The sequence below is a fragment of the Tripterygium wilfordii genome, chromosome 5 (assembly GCF_013401445.1).
Source record: "Tripterygium wilfordii isolate XIE 37 chromosome 5, ASM1340144v1, whole genome shotgun sequence".
NCBI lineage: Eukaryota > Viridiplantae > Streptophyta > Magnoliopsida > Celastrales > Celastraceae > Tripterygium > Tripterygium wilfordii.
This window is the reverse complement of record NC_052236.1, coordinates 325,659-345,405: the sequence shown is the minus strand read 5'-3', so window position 1 is coordinate 345,405 and position 19,747 is coordinate 325,659. Positions and strand designations below refer to the sequence as shown.

At 36.8% G+C, this 19,747-nt stretch overlaps 1 protein-coding gene and 1 long non-coding RNA gene across 4 annotated transcripts; one reads left to right on the top strand and one right to left on the bottom strand.

Annotated features, from left to right (window-relative positions):
* Positions 1-3,524: 3,524 nt before the first annotated feature.
* On the top strand, positions 3,525-8,884 carry LOC119998160. 3 transcript variants are annotated; one of them, XR_005468205.1, is made up of 4 exons: positions 3,525-3,585; positions 3,869-3,965; positions 4,052-4,166; positions 8,431-8,884. It is a non-coding gene; the product is annotated as an uncharacterized LOC119998160 (long non-coding RNA). The 3 variants fall into 3 exon arrangements; XR_005468206.1 differs by having other exon boundaries at positions 3,531-3,965; positions 8,431-8,489; positions 8,638-8,884; XR_005468204.1 differs by having other exon boundaries at positions 3,531-3,965.
* A 409-nt stretch (positions 8,885-9,293) lies between these two features.
* LOC119998159 lies at positions 9,294-11,577 on the bottom strand. Its single transcript, XM_038845396.1, has 3 exons — positions 11,364-11,577; positions 9,826-9,907; positions 9,294-9,742 (listed from the first exon to the last, which is right to left on the bottom strand). The coding sequence occupies exons 2-3, from the start codon at positions 9,896-9,898 to the stop codon at positions 9,636-9,638; spliced, it is 180 nt and encodes a 59-aa protein (XP_038701324.1). The 5' UTR covers positions 9,899-9,907; positions 11,364-11,577; the 3' UTR covers positions 9,294-9,635.
* Positions 11,578-19,747: the final 8,170 nt, after the last annotated feature.

Below are 19,747 nucleotides of genomic sequence, written 5' to 3'. Positions count from 1 at the left end.
AAGAGGGAAAAGCATGTTCTGCTTTTCTCATAACTGTAATCCTGCCATTCCCAGCTTGAAGATCACCTATCAATAGCAAGTCAGGGTGTAGAAGTTGTCATTAACAAACACTCCTTGTCCATTGGTTATGAAGTCATCCTGAGAGGAGACACATTGCCAACTCACATAGCCTTCATGAAGTCTCAAAAACCTCAAGGATTTTATGGATTTCCCTGACACTGCCAGCAACACCACTATGCACTTCTTGTCAGTGGGAGGGGTTGATAGGAATATCATGGAGGCTTCCATATCCCAGTATGGAAGCTCCACACATTTTCCCTAAAATTTTGTTAAGTGGCATTTTCATTTAACTTCTTGGCCCTGACACTCTCTTCGTCTAAGGTCTTGGCTTGGTCACTCCATTAAGCTTTCCTATCTCACAAAGAAGTAAGTCTATTGAATGGGGTACGAAAGATTGCTATTCAAAGCATCGTTAAGAAGCGTTCTTCCTTCTAGGGAGTAGTCAAGATAAGATAAGATGACTCTGATCTTTCTTTTCCTTCTATGGAGCGGGATGCGAGCTTCTCACCTACTGATCTTCTTCTCACCTACTGATCTTACTCAAAGAGAGTCAATGGCAGCAGACGCAGAGGAAGAAATCCTTGATCTTCAGGCTAAGATGTTGATTTTGCGCCTTGTGAAACTCCCACAAACCTTGATCTTTCTTTTCCTTCTATGGAGCGGGATGTGAGCTTATCGCCTACTGATCTTACTCAAAAAGTGTTAATGGCAGTAGACGTAGAGGAAGAAATCCTTGCTCTTCGGGGTAAGATGCTGACTTTGCGCCTTGTGAAACTCCCACAAACCTTAGGCCTTCCAAGAAGGGTGCAGGACACCTCTTGAATGTCGCCTTTAACTGAAAACAGAAAATCATCTCGGGGAGATCAATGGGGCCCTGTTTACAAATATAGTCTTTTCTAACTAATCTACACACCATGAGGGTAGATTCGCCGCATGGATCGATTAGTAGGGGAGATGATGTTGCCATATTATTGTGAGTTTTTTTCCAATATAACACTAACAGAAGTAATATTTCCCAATATAACATTGGGATGAAATTATTTCCCAATTTAGCACTACACGCTATTCAAAATGGCGTGTTCTTTATAATTTTTATAGGATCACGCCATCACCATTCACGCCATTGACGGTGGCTTGAATAGTGTCAAAATATCAATCACATATATGTATCTTTTCTCAGGTAAGGGTGTAGCTTACGGGTTTTAATTTCAACCATTCGATCAATCCAACGGCTTAGATATAAAAGCCTAACATACACCCTCCCTCACCAGTTCAATACTTCCTCTATCCTTCATACCCAGTCGTGATTCACCCGTCATGAACCAGTTTCAATCACGATCTCCCTACCGGAAGTACCTGACCTAATCTCCTTTTCAAGCCTTCAATGGAAGCCATCATTCTCCCTTCGAAATTGCGCTTCACTATGGTAAGACATCATCTTCTCTGTTTTTTGCACAGTTGCACATGTTTTTCCAAGCAAACAAATGGTCGCGATTTGGGTCATATTTATAATGATTTCGTTCGATGAACTCCCATCATCTCTCATCTTGATTTGCAGTTCGCGTGTGCAGTTGAATCGAGCCCAATTTGGAGACCCATATTAAATATCTAGTGTTGAAGTCATGAAGAATGGGGACCGAGGGCTTGAAATCATAAATGGGTACCGATTTGGAGAATTGTTGTTTATACTGTTGTCAATTCCAATCATGAAGATTTGTAGCTCAATCTCAAGAATCAATTTGTCAATTTCGAAACAATCTGAAACATTGAGGTGTTTGAATCATTTTGAAGGGGGATCAGGTTATGAGTTAGACGTGACTATCGGGGTGAGGGAGGGTGTATGTTAGGGTTTTAGATCGCAACCATTAGATTGATCCAATGGCTTAGAATAAAACCCACAAGATACACATGCAATTTACACCCTTACCTGAGAAAAGTTGGTTTAATTTTTTTTTATTTTGTCCATTCACGCCATTCCAATTGGCGTGAATGAACAAAATTTATTAATATCGAAATCATGTTTCATGCCATTACAGATGTCATGAACCAAAAATTGCATTAGTCACTCCATTGAGGATGGAGTGACCAATGCAAAATCAATCACGCAATCAATGATGGCATGATCGTAAAAAATTTACAAAGAACACACAATTCTGAATGGCGTATAGTGCTATATTAGAAAATAATTTCATCCCAATGTTATATTGGGAAATATTACTTTTGTCAGTGGTATATTGGAAAAAAACTCATATTATTGTAACACATAAATAGCAAAGGGTGATGATTTGACCATGTAATATTAGCTTTTCAGTTTGCACAAACGGCTCTGGCGTGGACAATGTCTTTCCAAGTGGATAGTCTCTCAGATATTAATTGGAGAATGTCCTTCCCCCAGCATATCTTATGCTTTATTGACCTAGTGTTCAACGTCTACAGCCAACAAATATATATTAATCAGAACATATTGCCTTGCACACTGCCAAGAAACATATTTTTTTTTAAAAAAGAACGGAAAAGCAAGAAACAAATGGATTTGATTTCGACACATCACATCATGTAAGAAAGTAAACTATGAAATTGAAGAGAAAGTAGGACAGAAAAGAAAAAGAAAAAGAAAAGCAAGAAACAAATGGATTTGATTTCGACACGTCACACCATGCAAGAAAGCAAACTATAAAAATTTAAGAGAAAGTAGGACAATAAAGAATTAAAAAAGAGATTTGAGATAACACTTGTGGAGTGAAAAAGTGGAACTACAAAGAATTCATTATAACATCACACAAGACTTAAACAAGAAATGATGTCATAAAAACCGTACTGTCTCAGATGATGTGGTGTTGTCACTGTCGTGTTTGGGGATGGAGATGACCAGGTCTTGTCGTGCCATTAGTCTTGACTCAGTTCCTCGTATGGGGTGCCAATCCTTATTTGTAGAAGATCTGGTGTCTCGTTTAGGAGGCTGTGCTGGTTTTCTTGATTGGGTTCGTCGCATAGGTTGCAGAAGAGTTAGTGTGTCGCCTTGGAAGCCTAGCCATGGAATCACTGAAAGAGAGGGAGAGGAATAGGGAATGAGGGAGGAATACACGTGTGAAAGAAAGAGAGAAATTGAGAGGGGATCAGAGAGCGTCTTGAAAGGAATCAAGATAAAGGAACAGATAAGGGGTTATGCCAAGATAAGAGAACATCTTCCCATATACACAAGATACAAGAGAGGTTAGCATAACTAACTCTTAACGATAAAATTTATGAGTTTTTTTCTTCACTTGGATGAGAATGTCTTTTGATTTTTGGTTTTCTATCAGGAATTAAATCTCATTCGCGGGTAATTGGGGTATCCCCTGTTTGGTGTTTGTACTTCTCCAAAAGCTTGGCGGTTTCATGCAATTATTAGAGAATAAGGTAAAATTAGTCAAAAAAACAATCAGGGATCGTAGGTGAGGGCTAAGGGAAATTCTGAGCCATCCGATTCTGACTTGACTTCAAATTTGATACATATGCGGAGCAGGGGTTATGCGATGAGGAGAGGTATTATATCTATGGTTCTAATGTCTCTTTCTGAAGTGCTTAATGGCATTTGTACAATGTTTCATCGGATTACTGGATGCTCGGAACAGATAGATGGTTATAGTACTTGGGACTCCATTTATGTAACTGATGTATCTTTCTGAAGTGCTTAGTGTTTTTTTCACAATATTTCGTTGGATTTTCTGGATACTTGGAACGGTTAGATAGTTGTGATATTTGGGTTGGGTATTGCATTGTATAGTTGTGTTAAGAGTTTGAGCATTTCACCCCATTGCACTTCAAGATGGACCCATCGCCAAAAGTATCTGATAATGCTAAGGACCTGGGGAAAAAAAAGCTTGAAGAGCTTCAGCGGTGGCTATCAGCTCAGGAAGTCCTTGGTAACATTTGATATTTTGAACCAACATTCTTTTGTATGTAGATTCATTGCTCCTCCTTTATAAATAGTCATGACTCTTATTTCTAGACCATCCCTGGCTACAAAATGCTAACAAGGCTCCAAATGACTCACTGGGTGAGACTGTGATAGCAAGGCTAAAACAAATTCTATGATGAACAAGCTAAAGAAAAGAGCTTTAAGGGTAATGTTTTTCTTTCTCACTATTTAGGTTGTATTTTTCAAAATTATTGTAGAATAATTGGAGAGAAATGGTTTATTTTGGCCAAATATTAGCCTGGGTGTTGCGCAATTGAAACTTTTAATGATTGAATTTTGTGAAATTCAATCTTCAGGTGATAGCTGATCATTTATCAGTGGAGGAAGTGGCTGGCTTAAATGATGATGCCTTTAATATGAGGGGCACTGGTAATAGAGGCATGATTAACCTGAAAGTTCTTTTTTTTTGTTTATCCACTATTTCAAGTTTTACTCGAACTTTAATGGATTGGCATATCAGAAGGTATTGTCCTCTCTTTACCTTGCCCTATGGTTGTTAATTCATTTCAGTACATACATTGCCTATTGAATTACTTAAAACATGATGTTGTTTAGTCATATGATATTGTTAATGTAGGCCTTGGAAAAGAATGCTCAAGCTGAGAAGTCGGCTTGGCCCCATACTGTGGAGCATTCGGTTGCCCACATTGTTCTCATTGATTGCTTTGTCCGCATAATCTCGATCTTGAAAGGTTCACAAAGGGTTGTAATGGGAGGGGGGTTGGGTTTCTCACAAGTTAATAGATATATATAGAGAAATGCTTGTAGAAGATCATCAATTTAAAATTAAAGAGGCCCAATCGGCCAATATTTGGCCAAGGTTTGCCATGACAAAGCTGGAATTAACACGGAGATATTTTCATTAATTATCAAAACCCGTAATGATATTATTGTCAATGTTGATTCTTGTATATGTTTGTGGTTGTATTGTTCTGATACACTTGCTTTTCATTATAAGTTAAAAAAGTATTTTCAAAAACATGAATGAACATTGTGGTGTTGGTGATAAGGAATAATTTTTATACGATAGGCTTAGTCGTAATTTGCAACACAGGTTTTATATATTGGATTGATGGATACAACTTTATCATAGTCAAAATTCGATGTATTCGATCCTCAAATTCTCAGTACATAGATGCTTTAACTGGTGATCCGATTGGTAAAGTGATAGATATGATATAGGACTTGGTAATTGAAAGATTTGAGGGCTTTTAAGCTCTGGAAGCTCATTTAGAGGTCAAAAAAAATGATCACTTTGTTATTGTTGTTAGTTTTATTTTTTGAACATACTCTTTTACACACTACAAATTTCAAAAAAAACCGCGCGAAAGGGCGGGTGCATATCTAGTTCCCACTTACAATAGAATTAGTTTATATAGAATTTTACATTCTAAGTTTTTGCACAAGATAGACATACTACCATACTAGGATTAGGACTAGGAATACTAATAGAATTTAGTTTCCTTATAAGACTGTTTTCTGGGTCCTTTGCGTGTGTATATATATACATAGGTGTTGTGGTACGAGGCTTTTCTACATCTTATTATTTTGATTCAAGAATCAGTTTCACACCCTTTTCTTCTTCCAATCTTCCATCAATGGCTGATCTTCCAGAAGATTTGGTGGTCGAGATTCTGTCGATGCTCCCAGTAGAATCACCTACGCGATTCAATTGTGTTTGCAAATCTTGCTACTATATGTTCAGAAGCCAAGATTTTATATCGAAACACCATCAAAATCAATCGAAGAAGAACGTTAATACCTTTGTAACACATTGTACCTCTGAAAAGCAGTACTTCATCATCTTCTCTGATAATATGGATGGAATGCCTAGCATCAAAGTAGAATCAATGCGTCGTGGGTCCATGTAATAGTTTATTCTGTATACATGAGAATATATTGAAGGTGGTGTTTTGGAATCCAGCAACTAGAGAATTCAGGCCTCTTCCTCCATCCCCTACTAAGCGTCCACCTGATTCCAAGCCAATGGTGTTTTATGGCCTCGGCTTCGGCTTTGATTGCAAAACTAATGACTACAAGCTAGTAAGGATTATTAAAAATAGGATTGATTCTAGAAGATGTTGGGTTCCACAAATTGAGTTATACTCTCTCCAAAATAATTCTTGGAGAGAGATAGTTGTTCCTAATGACCTTCTAATGTTTGATGATGGTGTTTATAAACATGGTAGTTACATTGATGGAGTTTGCTATTGGTGGCTCACCAGAAGTGTTGGACGCCGGATGTTGTCTTTCTCCATGGCCGATGAAGTGCTTGAAATCGTGCCACCGCCTGATTTTGGTGTCTCGCTTTCAATTACTTTGGCAATCTTACAATCTTTCGAGGTTCCCTTGCTGTTATGATTTCTCTGTGGAAGGATCCATCCTCACTAGATTTATGGGTGATGACTAAAAATGGTGCAAACGACTACTCTTGGGTCAAACAAATGAGCATTGGACCTATCTCAGGAGTTCACAAGCCTTTGGATTATGCAAGAATGGTGGAGTGTTTTGGGAAACTCCTAAGATAATGCTTGTGTTGTATCACCCCAACACCCAACATCTCCATGATTTTCATATCCGAGGTACAAATTACTTCTGGATTGGCAATTATGTTGAGAGTCTAGTTTCGATTGGCGGTAGATGAGAGAGTGAGGATAGGATAACCATATTTTTTGTTCAAGAATTCAAAACTAGTATAAAAATCAAAATTATTGTCAATTCTTTGTTAATTTAATTTTATAATAGCCACTAGCAATTAAGCCGAAGCGAATACTTATTGCATTACGACTTTGAAGTCTTTGTTTAGGGAAAATTTATGTTTTGGTTCTCATTGCATTAGTATTAGTATAGTAATTTTATTTGTACACCATCAAACTATTAAATTTACATTACTTTTAGATTTTTTTAAAATTAATTTATATTTATATATTCAATTAGAAAATACAAAGTCTACACCAAAATTCACTATTTATCACAAAATAAAGATCGGAATGCTACCAATCGTGCCCAGGTCAGGCCGGGATCCTTGATAGGACTCGGGTCATGCCTGGGTCTCGAATCGAGCCCCGGTCAGATATATTGAGCTTTCGCATTGGATAACCCTAACCCTAAACCCTGGGCCTTGGGGATATATTGGGTTGTTCAACCATCTCACTGGCTTTGGGGCTTTAAATAAAAAATCCAAAATTGGTTGTAAATGGGAAAATTTTATAATTTGGATCGTTATCTTAAAAGTTAAAACATCGTAGTAGGGGCTCAATAAATTAGAACCGATTGAAGTCATCAAATGGATCAACTCACGAGTGGTGATATAGTTAAACGGGCCTCAACAAGTTGACCGATGGAAGGCCTCTAAGGCCCACCAGTAAGTAAACGAGTTAGCAATGGGTAATTAAGCCCATTGGATCGACAGCATTCCAAACGCATCCTCTCTGGAGATTAAAGGCACCGTGTATCACACAAAAAAGCAGGTTAGTCAAAAGGTTAGGAGCTCAATCAAAACTAGCTACACTTGCCTGTCAGCCTCTGCCTGGAATCCTTCCTGGCTGGAGAAATTGTTAGACGAACAGGGATTTTTTTTTTTGTTTTAACACCCGTACAATTTTTAATTGGGCATATAACGCCCAATTGAAATTTATCAGTTTTTTAGCATCTTGCCACTGTTCAAGTGCCGTTGTTTATGCACAGGTACATCTAAACATCTGCACCCCATATCCCAACAGCGGCATGAGGGTGTCGCTGTTTACAGCAGAGGCATCAAACAATCCCAAGTGATACCGTTGTTCACAATTGCGGCTGTTTAGGTACGTATCTTATCTTGTATAGTGTTTAAATTTGTTAATGTTGAGTTCATTATTTTTCTTGGTGTATAAAATAAATTTAGAGTTGTTAATATTATCTTGAACAGATGTTGGTGGGTGTGTTGGTCTGTCAGCCTGGGCATGTAGTTTGTATTGAACATATGAATAATTCCTTGTGTGAATTGTAAATTCATACTAGAATTTTCAGGTTGAATTCTCATTTACTACAAGTTCCACTTGTAATATTTTGCATGCTTCACATTTCAAATGGTTGCTATGATGGCTATTGAAGTAGTGATGAATTGCGGAGTTGAATATTACAGTTCTTGGCTTGTTTTTTCCTTTATTTTTTGGCTGAAGTTTTGGCTCAATTATACTAAACTATAAAGTTTGAATGTGTAATTGTTTATTTAAGTTACATTCAAAAAGTAATTGTGTATTTAGTTGAATGTCAGTTTCATTTTCGTAAGTCGGCGGTGTTTTTCAAAACCACTCTTCGATCTCTGTTTGTTGTATGATTTTAATGAAAATCCAACTCCAGATTGTTAAAATCTTGTTATTATTTAGGAGGAAGAGGATCACCAAATCTTCAACAAGTTGAAATGACAGATTATGCTACCCTTATGGCGATAATATACAGTATGATGAAGCAGGACCATGTGATGCAGGTAGTGAGACCAGACCACCCTTTCATTCATATTTCCTGGATTCATCCTTTGCATTGTTGCCACTTTCTGTCTTTTGTTTTTCGGTAAGTCGCCACATTTTGTCTTGCTAATTGATGATTGCTTTTTTTAAAAAAAAATTCTGTTGCAGGAAAGAATTTTTACATCTTTAAGTCTGAAGACATCATCAGGAGAATTAGAGAGTTACAGCCTAATGTGGTCTCTGCGGCCTTTCATTGATGATGAGAGTATGCATCGGCCTTTGAGGCTCATCCCTTGGGCTTCAAATCTTTGTTTAGTTTAATATTTATATACTCAAATCATTAACGCTGTCCACTTTGTTGGTGGATTTCATGTACATCACATGGGACATTTTTATCATATGTTCAACTTCTGTCTTCCTCGTGTGGAAAAGGCTTTGGTTGTTGATGTTATTATGTAATGAGGAATAACTTTGGAGCCCAGGAAGGCACATTTTAGTGAGGCCATTTTTTTTTTATGAGATAATACTCTGATGATTCTCCTCAGCTATATTACATATAATAGAAGCTCTGCATGACACGAGAGAGGAATTGTGTGTGTGTTTCAAAAGCACCAAAGGGCTTGCTTGAATTAAGCTTAGAAGCTTGTGTCATGAAGCTTTGATGAGTAAGAACTTGCGTGTTGTTGATGTTGCAGAAGACCCTTCCTTCAGAGATTGTTATTCGTGCACGCTCGAGCTACTGCATTTGAGCAACCATGTTCAGCTGCATCGTGACTTCACTAAATGCATTTTACATGGTTAGGAATATGTAACAAGAAAAGCTGTGCTCAAAGAGTGCCATTTCAATGACAAATCTGCAATCACAAGCGATCTTCAATACAATTGCAGTTCATATTTCATGTCTTACAAAGTTGAAAGGCACAGAGGGGCCACAAAAGCCAAGCCAAGCCAAGGAAGAAGGTGTCAACAGATAAATGAAACAAAAGATCCGGGAATGAACATCAAAGATTCCAGCCCTAATATGCACCGAATAAGTCGAAAGAAAGCTCAGTACAAGCATCTGAACTTCACATTCAAACTGAGACCTTTAGGGCTGATAGTCTTATGCATAACTAGAGGACCCAATCTGCTACAGATCAGTTATCAACAGCAGAGCATTTTTGCATTCAAACTTGCTCGCCAGTGTTATCATCTGATTCCATGTTCTTCAAACTTTCAGCCAACATTCTTTCCCTGTTCTGCATCTGTCTTTCTACAGCAACCATGTATAGGCCTGAAATTAAAAAGAAATGAATGATGAAGATAGAAGCAAAATTAAAACCCAAAAGAGAGAGGGTAATAAACTGATATCCATACCGATTCCACTGCCAATTGCACAAGCCCAGAGAACCCTCATGGACCATTTATCACTAATAACACCTCGGGACATGATTCCTCACTGCAAAAAAAATTAAATTGCTTTAAGCACACCAACATCTTTAGGCTACACTCAGTTAGCAAGTAATGACATCATGCCATGAGATTTGTACCCCTATTTCCACCACAAGGAAAAACGTAACCGAGATACCAAGATGGTGCAGAACAGAGCTTACAAAGTGGCTACATGTCTAACCTCAATAACATTGTTACAAAGGAACACTGTAGCTTAAAGCAACTAAACGAGCAGTCCATACAAATGTAAAAAAAAAAAACACCGTTTAGAATTGAAAACCCTACAACTCCTTTCCATCCAGATCATCCAAATTATGAACAAAAAGGAAGCATCTGAAAAATTCTTCTCTTATTCTTGTTAGTACTCAGACTGATCTAAGGAATACATATTCGTAATATTAGCTAGTTATTTATTATATTTTATTTCTCATGGCTAAATTTATTAAAGCACCAACCAAGGGGGGTACAACCCAGTGGTTTACTGATAGTTGAACTCAAAGGAGGAGGGGGGAAAGGCGTCAAAATACTACCAATTTCAAGTTGGTGATAGAATTACTTGTAAATTGCAATGAGATTCGCATTCTCAACATCACCCTTGTTGACGAAAAATAACCTCAAATGTAAAACCAATCCCAGCCCAATAATCAGGCACCTGATGATGAGTACAAAGCATTAATGCATGCTACATCTAAAATCCTCCTATGGGGAGAAGAGGAAGCTTTGAAAATGATAGTTTTATGATGTATTTTTCTAATATTTTTGATTGCTTTGATTTCTCAAATTTGTAATTCCGTTTGTTCTTGACTTGCATCCGTAGTAAAAAATGGACCCTTAAATGGGAATTGTAAAAGCGAAACATTTTAAATAGGTGGGGGCTAGTTGCACCCCTTATTTTCCCATTCACACTCCAAAACTTAAAAACCCATTAAAGATCACATGATTCTGAGTACACCCCTTTTTCATACTTTTGTCAAAAAAAGCCAAAGACACCCCAAACACACAATTCTTACCAAAAATAGAGCACAAAGCCTTTACATTAACTGGGCATTAAGTCTTTACATGAAGTGGGCATGAAGCCTAAGCATTCAACAACAAAAGGAAGCTATGAAAAAGTATAATTATCAATAATATAATGCAAAAAAAAAAAATGCCTACATTTACATGATTGTAGAACATGTTCAATGACATTTTGCAACACCAAAAAAACTGCAGCAGTAAATCAGAATATCAGATAAGATTAACACAGGCTTTAAAAAATGGCCCAGAATAAATCCTAATTCTGTAATCACAAAAAAAAAATTGTGATTAAATTTACAAAATATATAACAAATTTACAATGTTTTCCCGACAAAAAGAGAATCCGATCAACTCATCAAAATTCAAGTAATCAAGTTCAACGAACCAAAATAAAATGGTGGGTTTTAAAGTAAACAAAAAAAAGATGATTTGATTAATTGATTTACCAGATATGCCACGAAGTACCGTAAAGGTGTAGTCTGTAGAGCAATGGCAGACTTGGAGAGTTGGAGTCTGAGACTAAAGAGGCGGAAAGGCACAGCCACGCAAGACCGCCGAGCGGACTTGTTGACGAATTAGATTTCTTCAATCTTCAGGCTTCACACGCCTTCACCCAAAGCCCAAAGGCAAAGTCGCAAAGAGAGAGAGGCAGAGTCGCACAGTAGGGATAACGATATATCATATAGGTGCCGTTGTGCAATCAAAGGCCCATATACAGTTACACAGCCAAGAAAACTATTCAAAGAGCACGGCCCACTGAATTGGCCCATATGTTTTGTCCATAAATAAACCAGCTAGTAATTCAAAATCGTTTATACGATTTTTCTTGGGACTTTTGGAGGCCGGTACACCAGATTATACTTAATTGTAAAAAAGTGCAGTCACTAAAACATCCTTTTAAAAAAGTACACTGGGATCATCTTTTACCAAAATAACCTCAAATTTGATTTTCTCTCTCCACGAATTGTGATACAATAGTGATACTTTTAAATAGAAGATCCAATTTAGTGTTCAATTTATATCTTTTGCTTATAAAATGATGATATAAATGTTAGAATGTAAATTTGATTGCATTACATGTCTTTCTAGTTCAATTATGTCATTTTAGTGGATTTTTGGTGTTGGTGATACTATAGTGATACATCTCTGCAGCTGTAAATGTTTATCCAAAACGAGCAAGAGATGTACAAACCAAGAAAAGAAAACCAAGAAAGGAAAAGTGATTAGGAAGAAGAAGTATGCATATTGGTTCAATTACATCATTTTAATGAATTTTTGGTGTTGGTGATACTATAGTGATACATCTCTGCACTTGTAAATGTTTTTCCAAAACAAATAAGAGAGGTAACCAAGAAAAGAAAATCAAGAAAGGAAAAGTAATTAGGAAGATGAAGTATGCATACTAGTTTCATTGCATCATTTTAGTGATTTTTTGGTGTTGGTGATACTATGGTGATACTATAGTGATACTATAGTGATACATCTCTGCAAAAAACGAACCAGAGTTCAGATCTGCAAAAAAACAAAGCACAGCCCAGATTGAACAACGAAACATCGTCCAGATCTGTCAAAAACAAGGCAGAGCAACTCGACGCAGTCCAGATTGAGCAACGACGAAGAAGGCGATGAAGAGAGGAGAAACTCGACCAAAAACGGAGAAGAAGGCAACGAAGAACAAATTCAGATCGAGAACAAGAAGAAGAAGAAGAAGAAGAAGAAGAAGAGAAAGAATGAGATAACTTTTAGTAGAGAAGAAGGAGAGAAAGAGAGGAAGTTGGATAGTTGGAGGGAGAAGAAGAAGAAGAAGGAGGAGGAGGAGGGTATTGTAGGTATAAACTAAAAAATATCTTAAGTCAGATGACCAAATTACCCTTAAATTGTACTTTTTTACAATTTTAAAAATGTCCATGACCTTTTTACAATTAAGTTGTCTAAAGTGTTCTTATTGCCAATTGTCCGATTTTTCTTCATATACGATTCCACCGCGATTTCACAAATATTTTGGCACCAAATATCGTAAAATCTTATGAATTAAATCTATATTTTAACTGACTTTTGCACTCTTTTCGAGCCGTTAATAAATATTTTCTATTCAAAAAACAATTTATTGTTCTGTCCAGAGTGGAGGTGAGGAAAGTTATTAATATAAAGGAAAAGTTATCTAATTGTTGTAATTATTTTTTTAATCGAAAATGACACCATATAAACATTTTCTTTTGGACATTCGATACAGATTTAAATTCGGACAATCAAATCGGCGCACATAGAAGTTTCCCATCTAACGAAATAGTAAAATGATCTATTTGGAAAAAATGTTCCTTCCAAATCTGCTACACCATTCCTGCTAAGGTACAATAGATGCATGTTTATTCTTTATGACAAATTTGGTACTCCATTCCTTCATACTTGCAGAAATTAGCTGCACTAAACAAGTATATGAAGTCTGAACCACCCACTAGACAATAACAATGTGAAGCCAGACATGTTGAAAAGGTGTTAAAGGGATAAAAATCCCACATCGATTGTTGAGGGGCTTGGTGTCTAGTTTATAAGCTTGCCCAAGTCTTCAACCAATTGTCCAGCCTTTTCCAGGAAAGTGGGCTGGGAACTGCCACGGCCCAATGGGCTGAGATGGTGGGGAGGCTGGCTCTGGGTTGTGCCATCGTGGGATTTTCTACATGGTATCGGAGCAACTGCAATGACTGAGGAGATGACAGCACTTGAGAAAAATCAAACTTGGGAATTGGTGGAGTTGCCGAAAGGAAAAAAAGCTGTTGGTTGTAGGTGGGTGTACACCGTCAAGTGCAAGCCTGATGGTTCGGTTGATAGGTATAAAGCTAGACTTGTGGCTAAAGGATTCACCCAGACGTATGGGGTTGATTATCAGGAAACGTTTGCTCCTGTTGCAAAAATTAATACGGTTCGAGTCCTAATATCCCTAGCTGCAAATTTTGATTGGCCTCTACAACAATATGATGTAAAAAATGCTTTTTTACATGGTGAGCTACAAGAAGAAGTTTATATGTCTCTGCCCCCAGGATATGAAGCTCCAGGTGATCAAAGTGTCGTGTGTAAACTGAAGAAAGCCTTATACGGGTTGAAACAATCTCCTCGAGCTTGGTTTGGTCGATTCTGACTTGCTATGAGAAGATTCGGCTATAAGCAAAGTAATGCAGATCACACTTTATTTTTGAAAAGAGTTGGTCATAAATTAACGGCTCTCATTATTTATGTTGACGACATGGTAGTGACAGGCAATGATTCTGAAGAAATGCGTAAACTGAGAGACTATTTGTCAACTGAATTTGATATGAAGGATTTGGGAGGATTAAAATATTTTTTGGGCATTGAAGTTGTTCGTTCTGAGCAAGGAATATTTTTATCCCAACGAAAGTATGTGCTTGACTTATTAACAGAAACTGGTATGCTTGGATGTCAGCCAATTGGATCTCCTATGGAACAAAATCATGGATTGGAAGAGTCTTCGAATCAAACTTCAATAGACAAATTACGATATCAAAGGTTAGTTGGGCGTTTAATCTATTTGTCTCATACGAGGCCAGATATTGCATATGCGGTCAGTGTTGTGAGTAGATTTATGCACAATCCTGGTAAACAACATATGGATGCAGTTATTAGAATTCTGAGATATTTAAAATCTGCACCGGGAAAAGGCTTACTTTTTTCTAAGAATGGGCATGCAGACGTATGGGGCTATACCGACTCAGATTGGGCAGGTAAAGGAGACCGAAGAAGATCAACCACTGGGTATTTAACTTTTGTTGGAGGAAATCTGGTTACTTGGAGAAGTAAAAAGCAAAAAGTTGTCTCATTGTCTAGTGCAGAAGCCGAATACAGAGCAATGGTGAAAGGTATTTGTGAGTTGTTATGGCTCAAACGGCTTATGGAGGAGCTGAGTTTGTCCATTAAAAGACCAATGAAATTGTATTGTGATAATCAGTCAGCAATTAAAATTGCTGAGAACCCAGTGCAACATGATCGGACTAAACATGTGGAAATTGATAGGAATTTCGTGTATGAAAAGCTAGAAGAAAAAATAATTGAAGTTCCGTATATGAAGACCGAAGATCAGTTGACTGATGTGTTAACCAAGGGAGTGTCAAATTCAGTGTTTGCTGATTCACTTGCCAAGCTGGGCATGTACGATGTCTATGCACCACCTTGAGGGGGAGTGTTGAATAGAGTCAAAGATTTACCCAAGATTTACTTTATTGATTGAAGACTTGGGCAAGCTTATAAACTAGACACCAAGCCCCTCAACAATCGATGTGGGATTTTTATCCCTTTAACACCTTTTCAACACTCCCCCGCACTCGTGGACTGGGTATCAAAGCCCAAGGCCCAACGAGTGGACTCTTTCTACATGGTATCGAAGCAGGTGTGCTCGTCCCCGATGAAAAAGTCCACTCGTTGGGCCTTGGGCTTTGATACCCAGTCCACGAGTGCGGGGGAGTGTTGAAAAGGTGTTAAAGGGATAAAAATCCCACATCGATTGTTGAGGGGCTTGGTGTCTAGTTTATAAGCTTGCCCAAGTCTTCAACCAATTGTCCAGCCTTTTCCAGGAAGGTGGGCTGGGAACTGCCACGGCCCAATGGGCTGAGATGGTGGGGAGGCTGGCTCTGGATTGTGCCATCGTGGGATTTTCTACAAGACAGACAAAACTGAAAGTGGCTAATCTTAGAAGGTAAAAAACAAAACAGCTAAGCTAGACCCTCATGTCCTGTTCTTTGTCTGTTACCCTTACAGCAAAGCAATGTCCGATTTAGTAGATACACGGCAGAAAGAATCTTTCCATTAGCTGAAGCAAATACAAAAGAAAGTGGCCGCCATGCCATATTTTTAGCATTCTAAATGCATGATCTTCTAGCATTCATTCGTTCTTTTTAAATTATTTTTCTTTGGCAGCTAGCTTTTGTTACAGGAGAAACTGAGACTTGAGGTTCCTATTTATTAAGCGAGGAAAACTACTTGTGCCAACAGTGGTTATTAAATAGTGGATATGTATGTATGTGCATTGCTTTCAGGCAAAGCATGAATAGTAGTATTAGTGGGTCATATCATATTCATATGTGTTAGAAATTAAGACCAAAAAGCTTAACCTTAAAAACCGGTCAGTCTTAATTGGGGTTTAATGGTTGTTCTCCTTATCGTACAAATAAATAATTGGTGCTTGTGTGAAGCTTCTTTTGAATTACAAAATGGAATCTCATCATTTTTAGATTGTTTCTCTAGAAAGACATCACCATATACGTATATATTACCAAATGTAATACTACAACCTAGCTCCTTATTAAGAAAACAAAACAATTAATGTAATACAACTTCAGGTAGGTATATAGTTGTTATCATCCATATATAATAAGTCACTTGATAATAATGATTATTATAAAATGAATTAATTAAGGGTTCTTAAATCAGGGGCTTCCGTGTACACTGCTTGTCGTGCTCAATAACTCCTAATTAACTAGTCATCATCAACTCCATGGTGGTTTTGATTGATATTTATGTTATAATTTGAACAACTTGAGAGAGATATGAATAATGATGTGAGAAGTAGAAGAATGAGGTGAGAAAGGTTTTGGGCCCAATCTAGTTTAGGTATTGTTAAAAATACACATCCCAAATAATCAATTATATTTTCCGCTTTAAGATTATGATACTTGTAGATATATCATATTACCTCACGGGTTTGTTCCTCTCAAGTCCAGCAAGTGGGCTAAGCCCAACTTACTAAGCCTAGAAAAATGTCTATTTGATTGTTTAAAGATGGGCTTAATCATATATACCACTCAGTAGACTTGTGTCCAACCAATGCGGTATTCTATCTCTTAATAGGTATTATCCATGCTCTGCATCTAAGACAAGCGTAGCTTTGTTCTTCTAAAAGTTGGCTCAAGTATTTGGAAAAAAATCAACCCAATCTTATAAACCATCCCATCGGTTAGACACAAATCGATGCGAGTTATTTTAAGTCTCACAATTCATGACCACTAACTCATCACCTAAAGCTTCATTTTGTTGTAATTGTGGCCTCTCAACGTGTTAGTAACATACTATTGCAAAAATCAATTAACTAGCTATGGCCCTCTCTTATAAAGAGAGAGATGGCCTCTACCACAAGTAATGTAAGATATATAGTAATTAATGGTCGACCCAACTTTGTTTTTATATTTATTCATCACAAGAGGGTTGGTGTCCCTTCAATTCCATGCCTCGATAATGGATAAAGTGAGAGGTGTCCTTCAATGATAGGGAAACACTCATGCATTTGTTAATCCGACCAAGTTAAAATACATTTCTTTAGTTAATTGAGGGACTCCGTATAGTGCTTGTAATGATCATCCTAATTCACCTACTTATCTTATTTTAATTTGGAATCAAAACATATATATCCAATACTTCTAGATGAAGTCGATTGAAATTTGATATAAAGTTTTAATTAGGGCTAATCTAGCCAATGTGCCAAAGCAGTCCATGCTTAGATATAATTTAGAAGAAAAAACAAAAACAAGGCAAGTTAGGCAATGATATAGGAGAAGTGACACAAGTAATTACAAAGACACCAATAAATATGATTAAAAAATCACGTTGTTGTTAGAAATATGCAAAATTTGATTGGGATACTTGTTTTTGATGTGATTGTCAAGACTAATAACTTCATCACCTTTTTTTTTTGTCAAATTCCACCTATTTAGAGCCTTAAATAGGGTTTTAGAGACATTTTCATAATTTTTTTTTTTAATTTCATTAGAGTTGTAACCGTCCTTAGGATTCGTTGTCTTTTATCTTTGAATAAACTAATCAAAACTTGAGTGCTTTCTCTCTATTTCTCTATTTGATGGATTTAAGTGTTGATTTTTCAAGTTTAACATTAGTTAACCTTAATCGTTTGTTATTATCAGCATCAGACAGACCATGCACACAATCTATGTTCAATATATAAAATTTCTAAAAGGTACACAATCTATATTTAGTTTCGTGCAATTAGGATTAAGACAAATATTTTGTTATGTTGGTTTTTAGACAAATATTTTGAGTACGTAACTTGATCTTGAGCCGACAATATCTATAATGTGTTTCAACTGAAAATTTCAACAAATTTTTATTAAATTTAAAGTGAGTTACGTTGGTGAGTAAATCATGCACATGCACATGCACAAGCACAAGTTGAAACCTAACATGATTCAAAATTAGGTGGCAAAAAGTGGGTTCAAGTGAGTCGAACAGTAAAGAAGGGAAACTAGTCTTTTTTCCCAAGAAAGATGAAAGGGAAATCCAAGAAAAGGAGACAAAAAAGAACACCATCCAAGGCTTGGCTTATATAAAATATAGACAACGTGTTTTAAGGGACAAGTTGCGCTTTGGGCTTCCAAAAAGTTTGTCTAGTTTTAAGTGAAAAGGCTTGGAAATGGGTGGGCATCTCATCTCTACCCACTTACTCCAACTCCAACTGCACTACCACCAATAACCCAATAAACAACACATAAACCTTCTCACAAGTACATTAACCACCCAATCTATCTTCCACTCTTTACTACTACTCCTTTGTTAATTTATTTTACCATATAGTCTCTGTGTGAAAATTTATTTAAATAGATAGTCCAAATTTGTTTCATTTCCATAAGACTTTTCCACTTGTCAATATGTTATATATATGTCATGTGGCTTATAAAAATGAAAAACTTGTCAATATGTTCGAGGAGAGTATAACAATCTATATACAATTCGGTATTGTCCGGTGTTAGTATGACGTTTGTTCTTCGGTTTTGTAATTCCTTTGTTAGGGTTTACAAATTCTTAAACAGCTAATATGACGTTAGGTGTAACGTTTATTATTATGAAATAAAGTGTTAGGTTTCAACCTTTTCAAAAATAAAAATCTGTAAGTTTCCTGAAATTTTCTCATCACTGAAACTCTACTTTCTTCCGTAAAAAGGAGCATTGACGTAGATGAATCCAATCCCTAGTAGACAACAATAGTGGTCTCATTGCATCATGAATGTGGTCAAAAATACATGACTTAGGATGCTTTTGGTCATTTGTGTATTAAAGCCCCAAAGAAGAGGATAGTCAAATTTTGGTTTTTTTTATAACTTTGAATGGCTAAATTAGGGAGATGCCCAATTAATGCATAATTAATAGGCATTAATGCAACAATATTTTACTACTTTACAACTTGTATCCACAAATTAACCAAAAATGTCAATCTTTACATAAACATTACCAAACAGAACCTAATATTAGCTCCTTCTGAAATTACAGGAATACCCTTTGAACAAAATGAGACCGAGAAAGGGACGTATGCCTAAAGGGTCATTAATGCCCACCAAATCTATGAGGGCATTATAGTCCTACTACGGTGACAAAGAAAGCACATTCACGGTGTCGTTTCGATTCGGACAGTTGGGGTTTGGGTCAATTGTCTGTACTGGTCGGTCCCACCAAAACTAGGCTCTGACCCGATAAGACCGAGATTTGGGCATAATTATTATAATTAGTAGGCTAAAACACAGTCAGAGTCCGTCAGCAGTATTTGTATTTGACCAACTTTATCCCTTATTTTCTTTTACCCCACAACAAAACCAAATTATTACTGTTTAATTATTATATATCATTATCTTCCTTTTCTTTATGTAATAATACTTCATTTCTTTCACATTTCAAAAACTACATTCTAGTACAATGCTACCTGCCCCAAAATTCACAACTGAGTGAATGTTGTGCTCATCAGGAGATCCTATTCCTAACCACTAACATAAATTTTGTGGGAATTTGTAGTCATCATTCTTCGAGTGTGCATTGGGTAAAT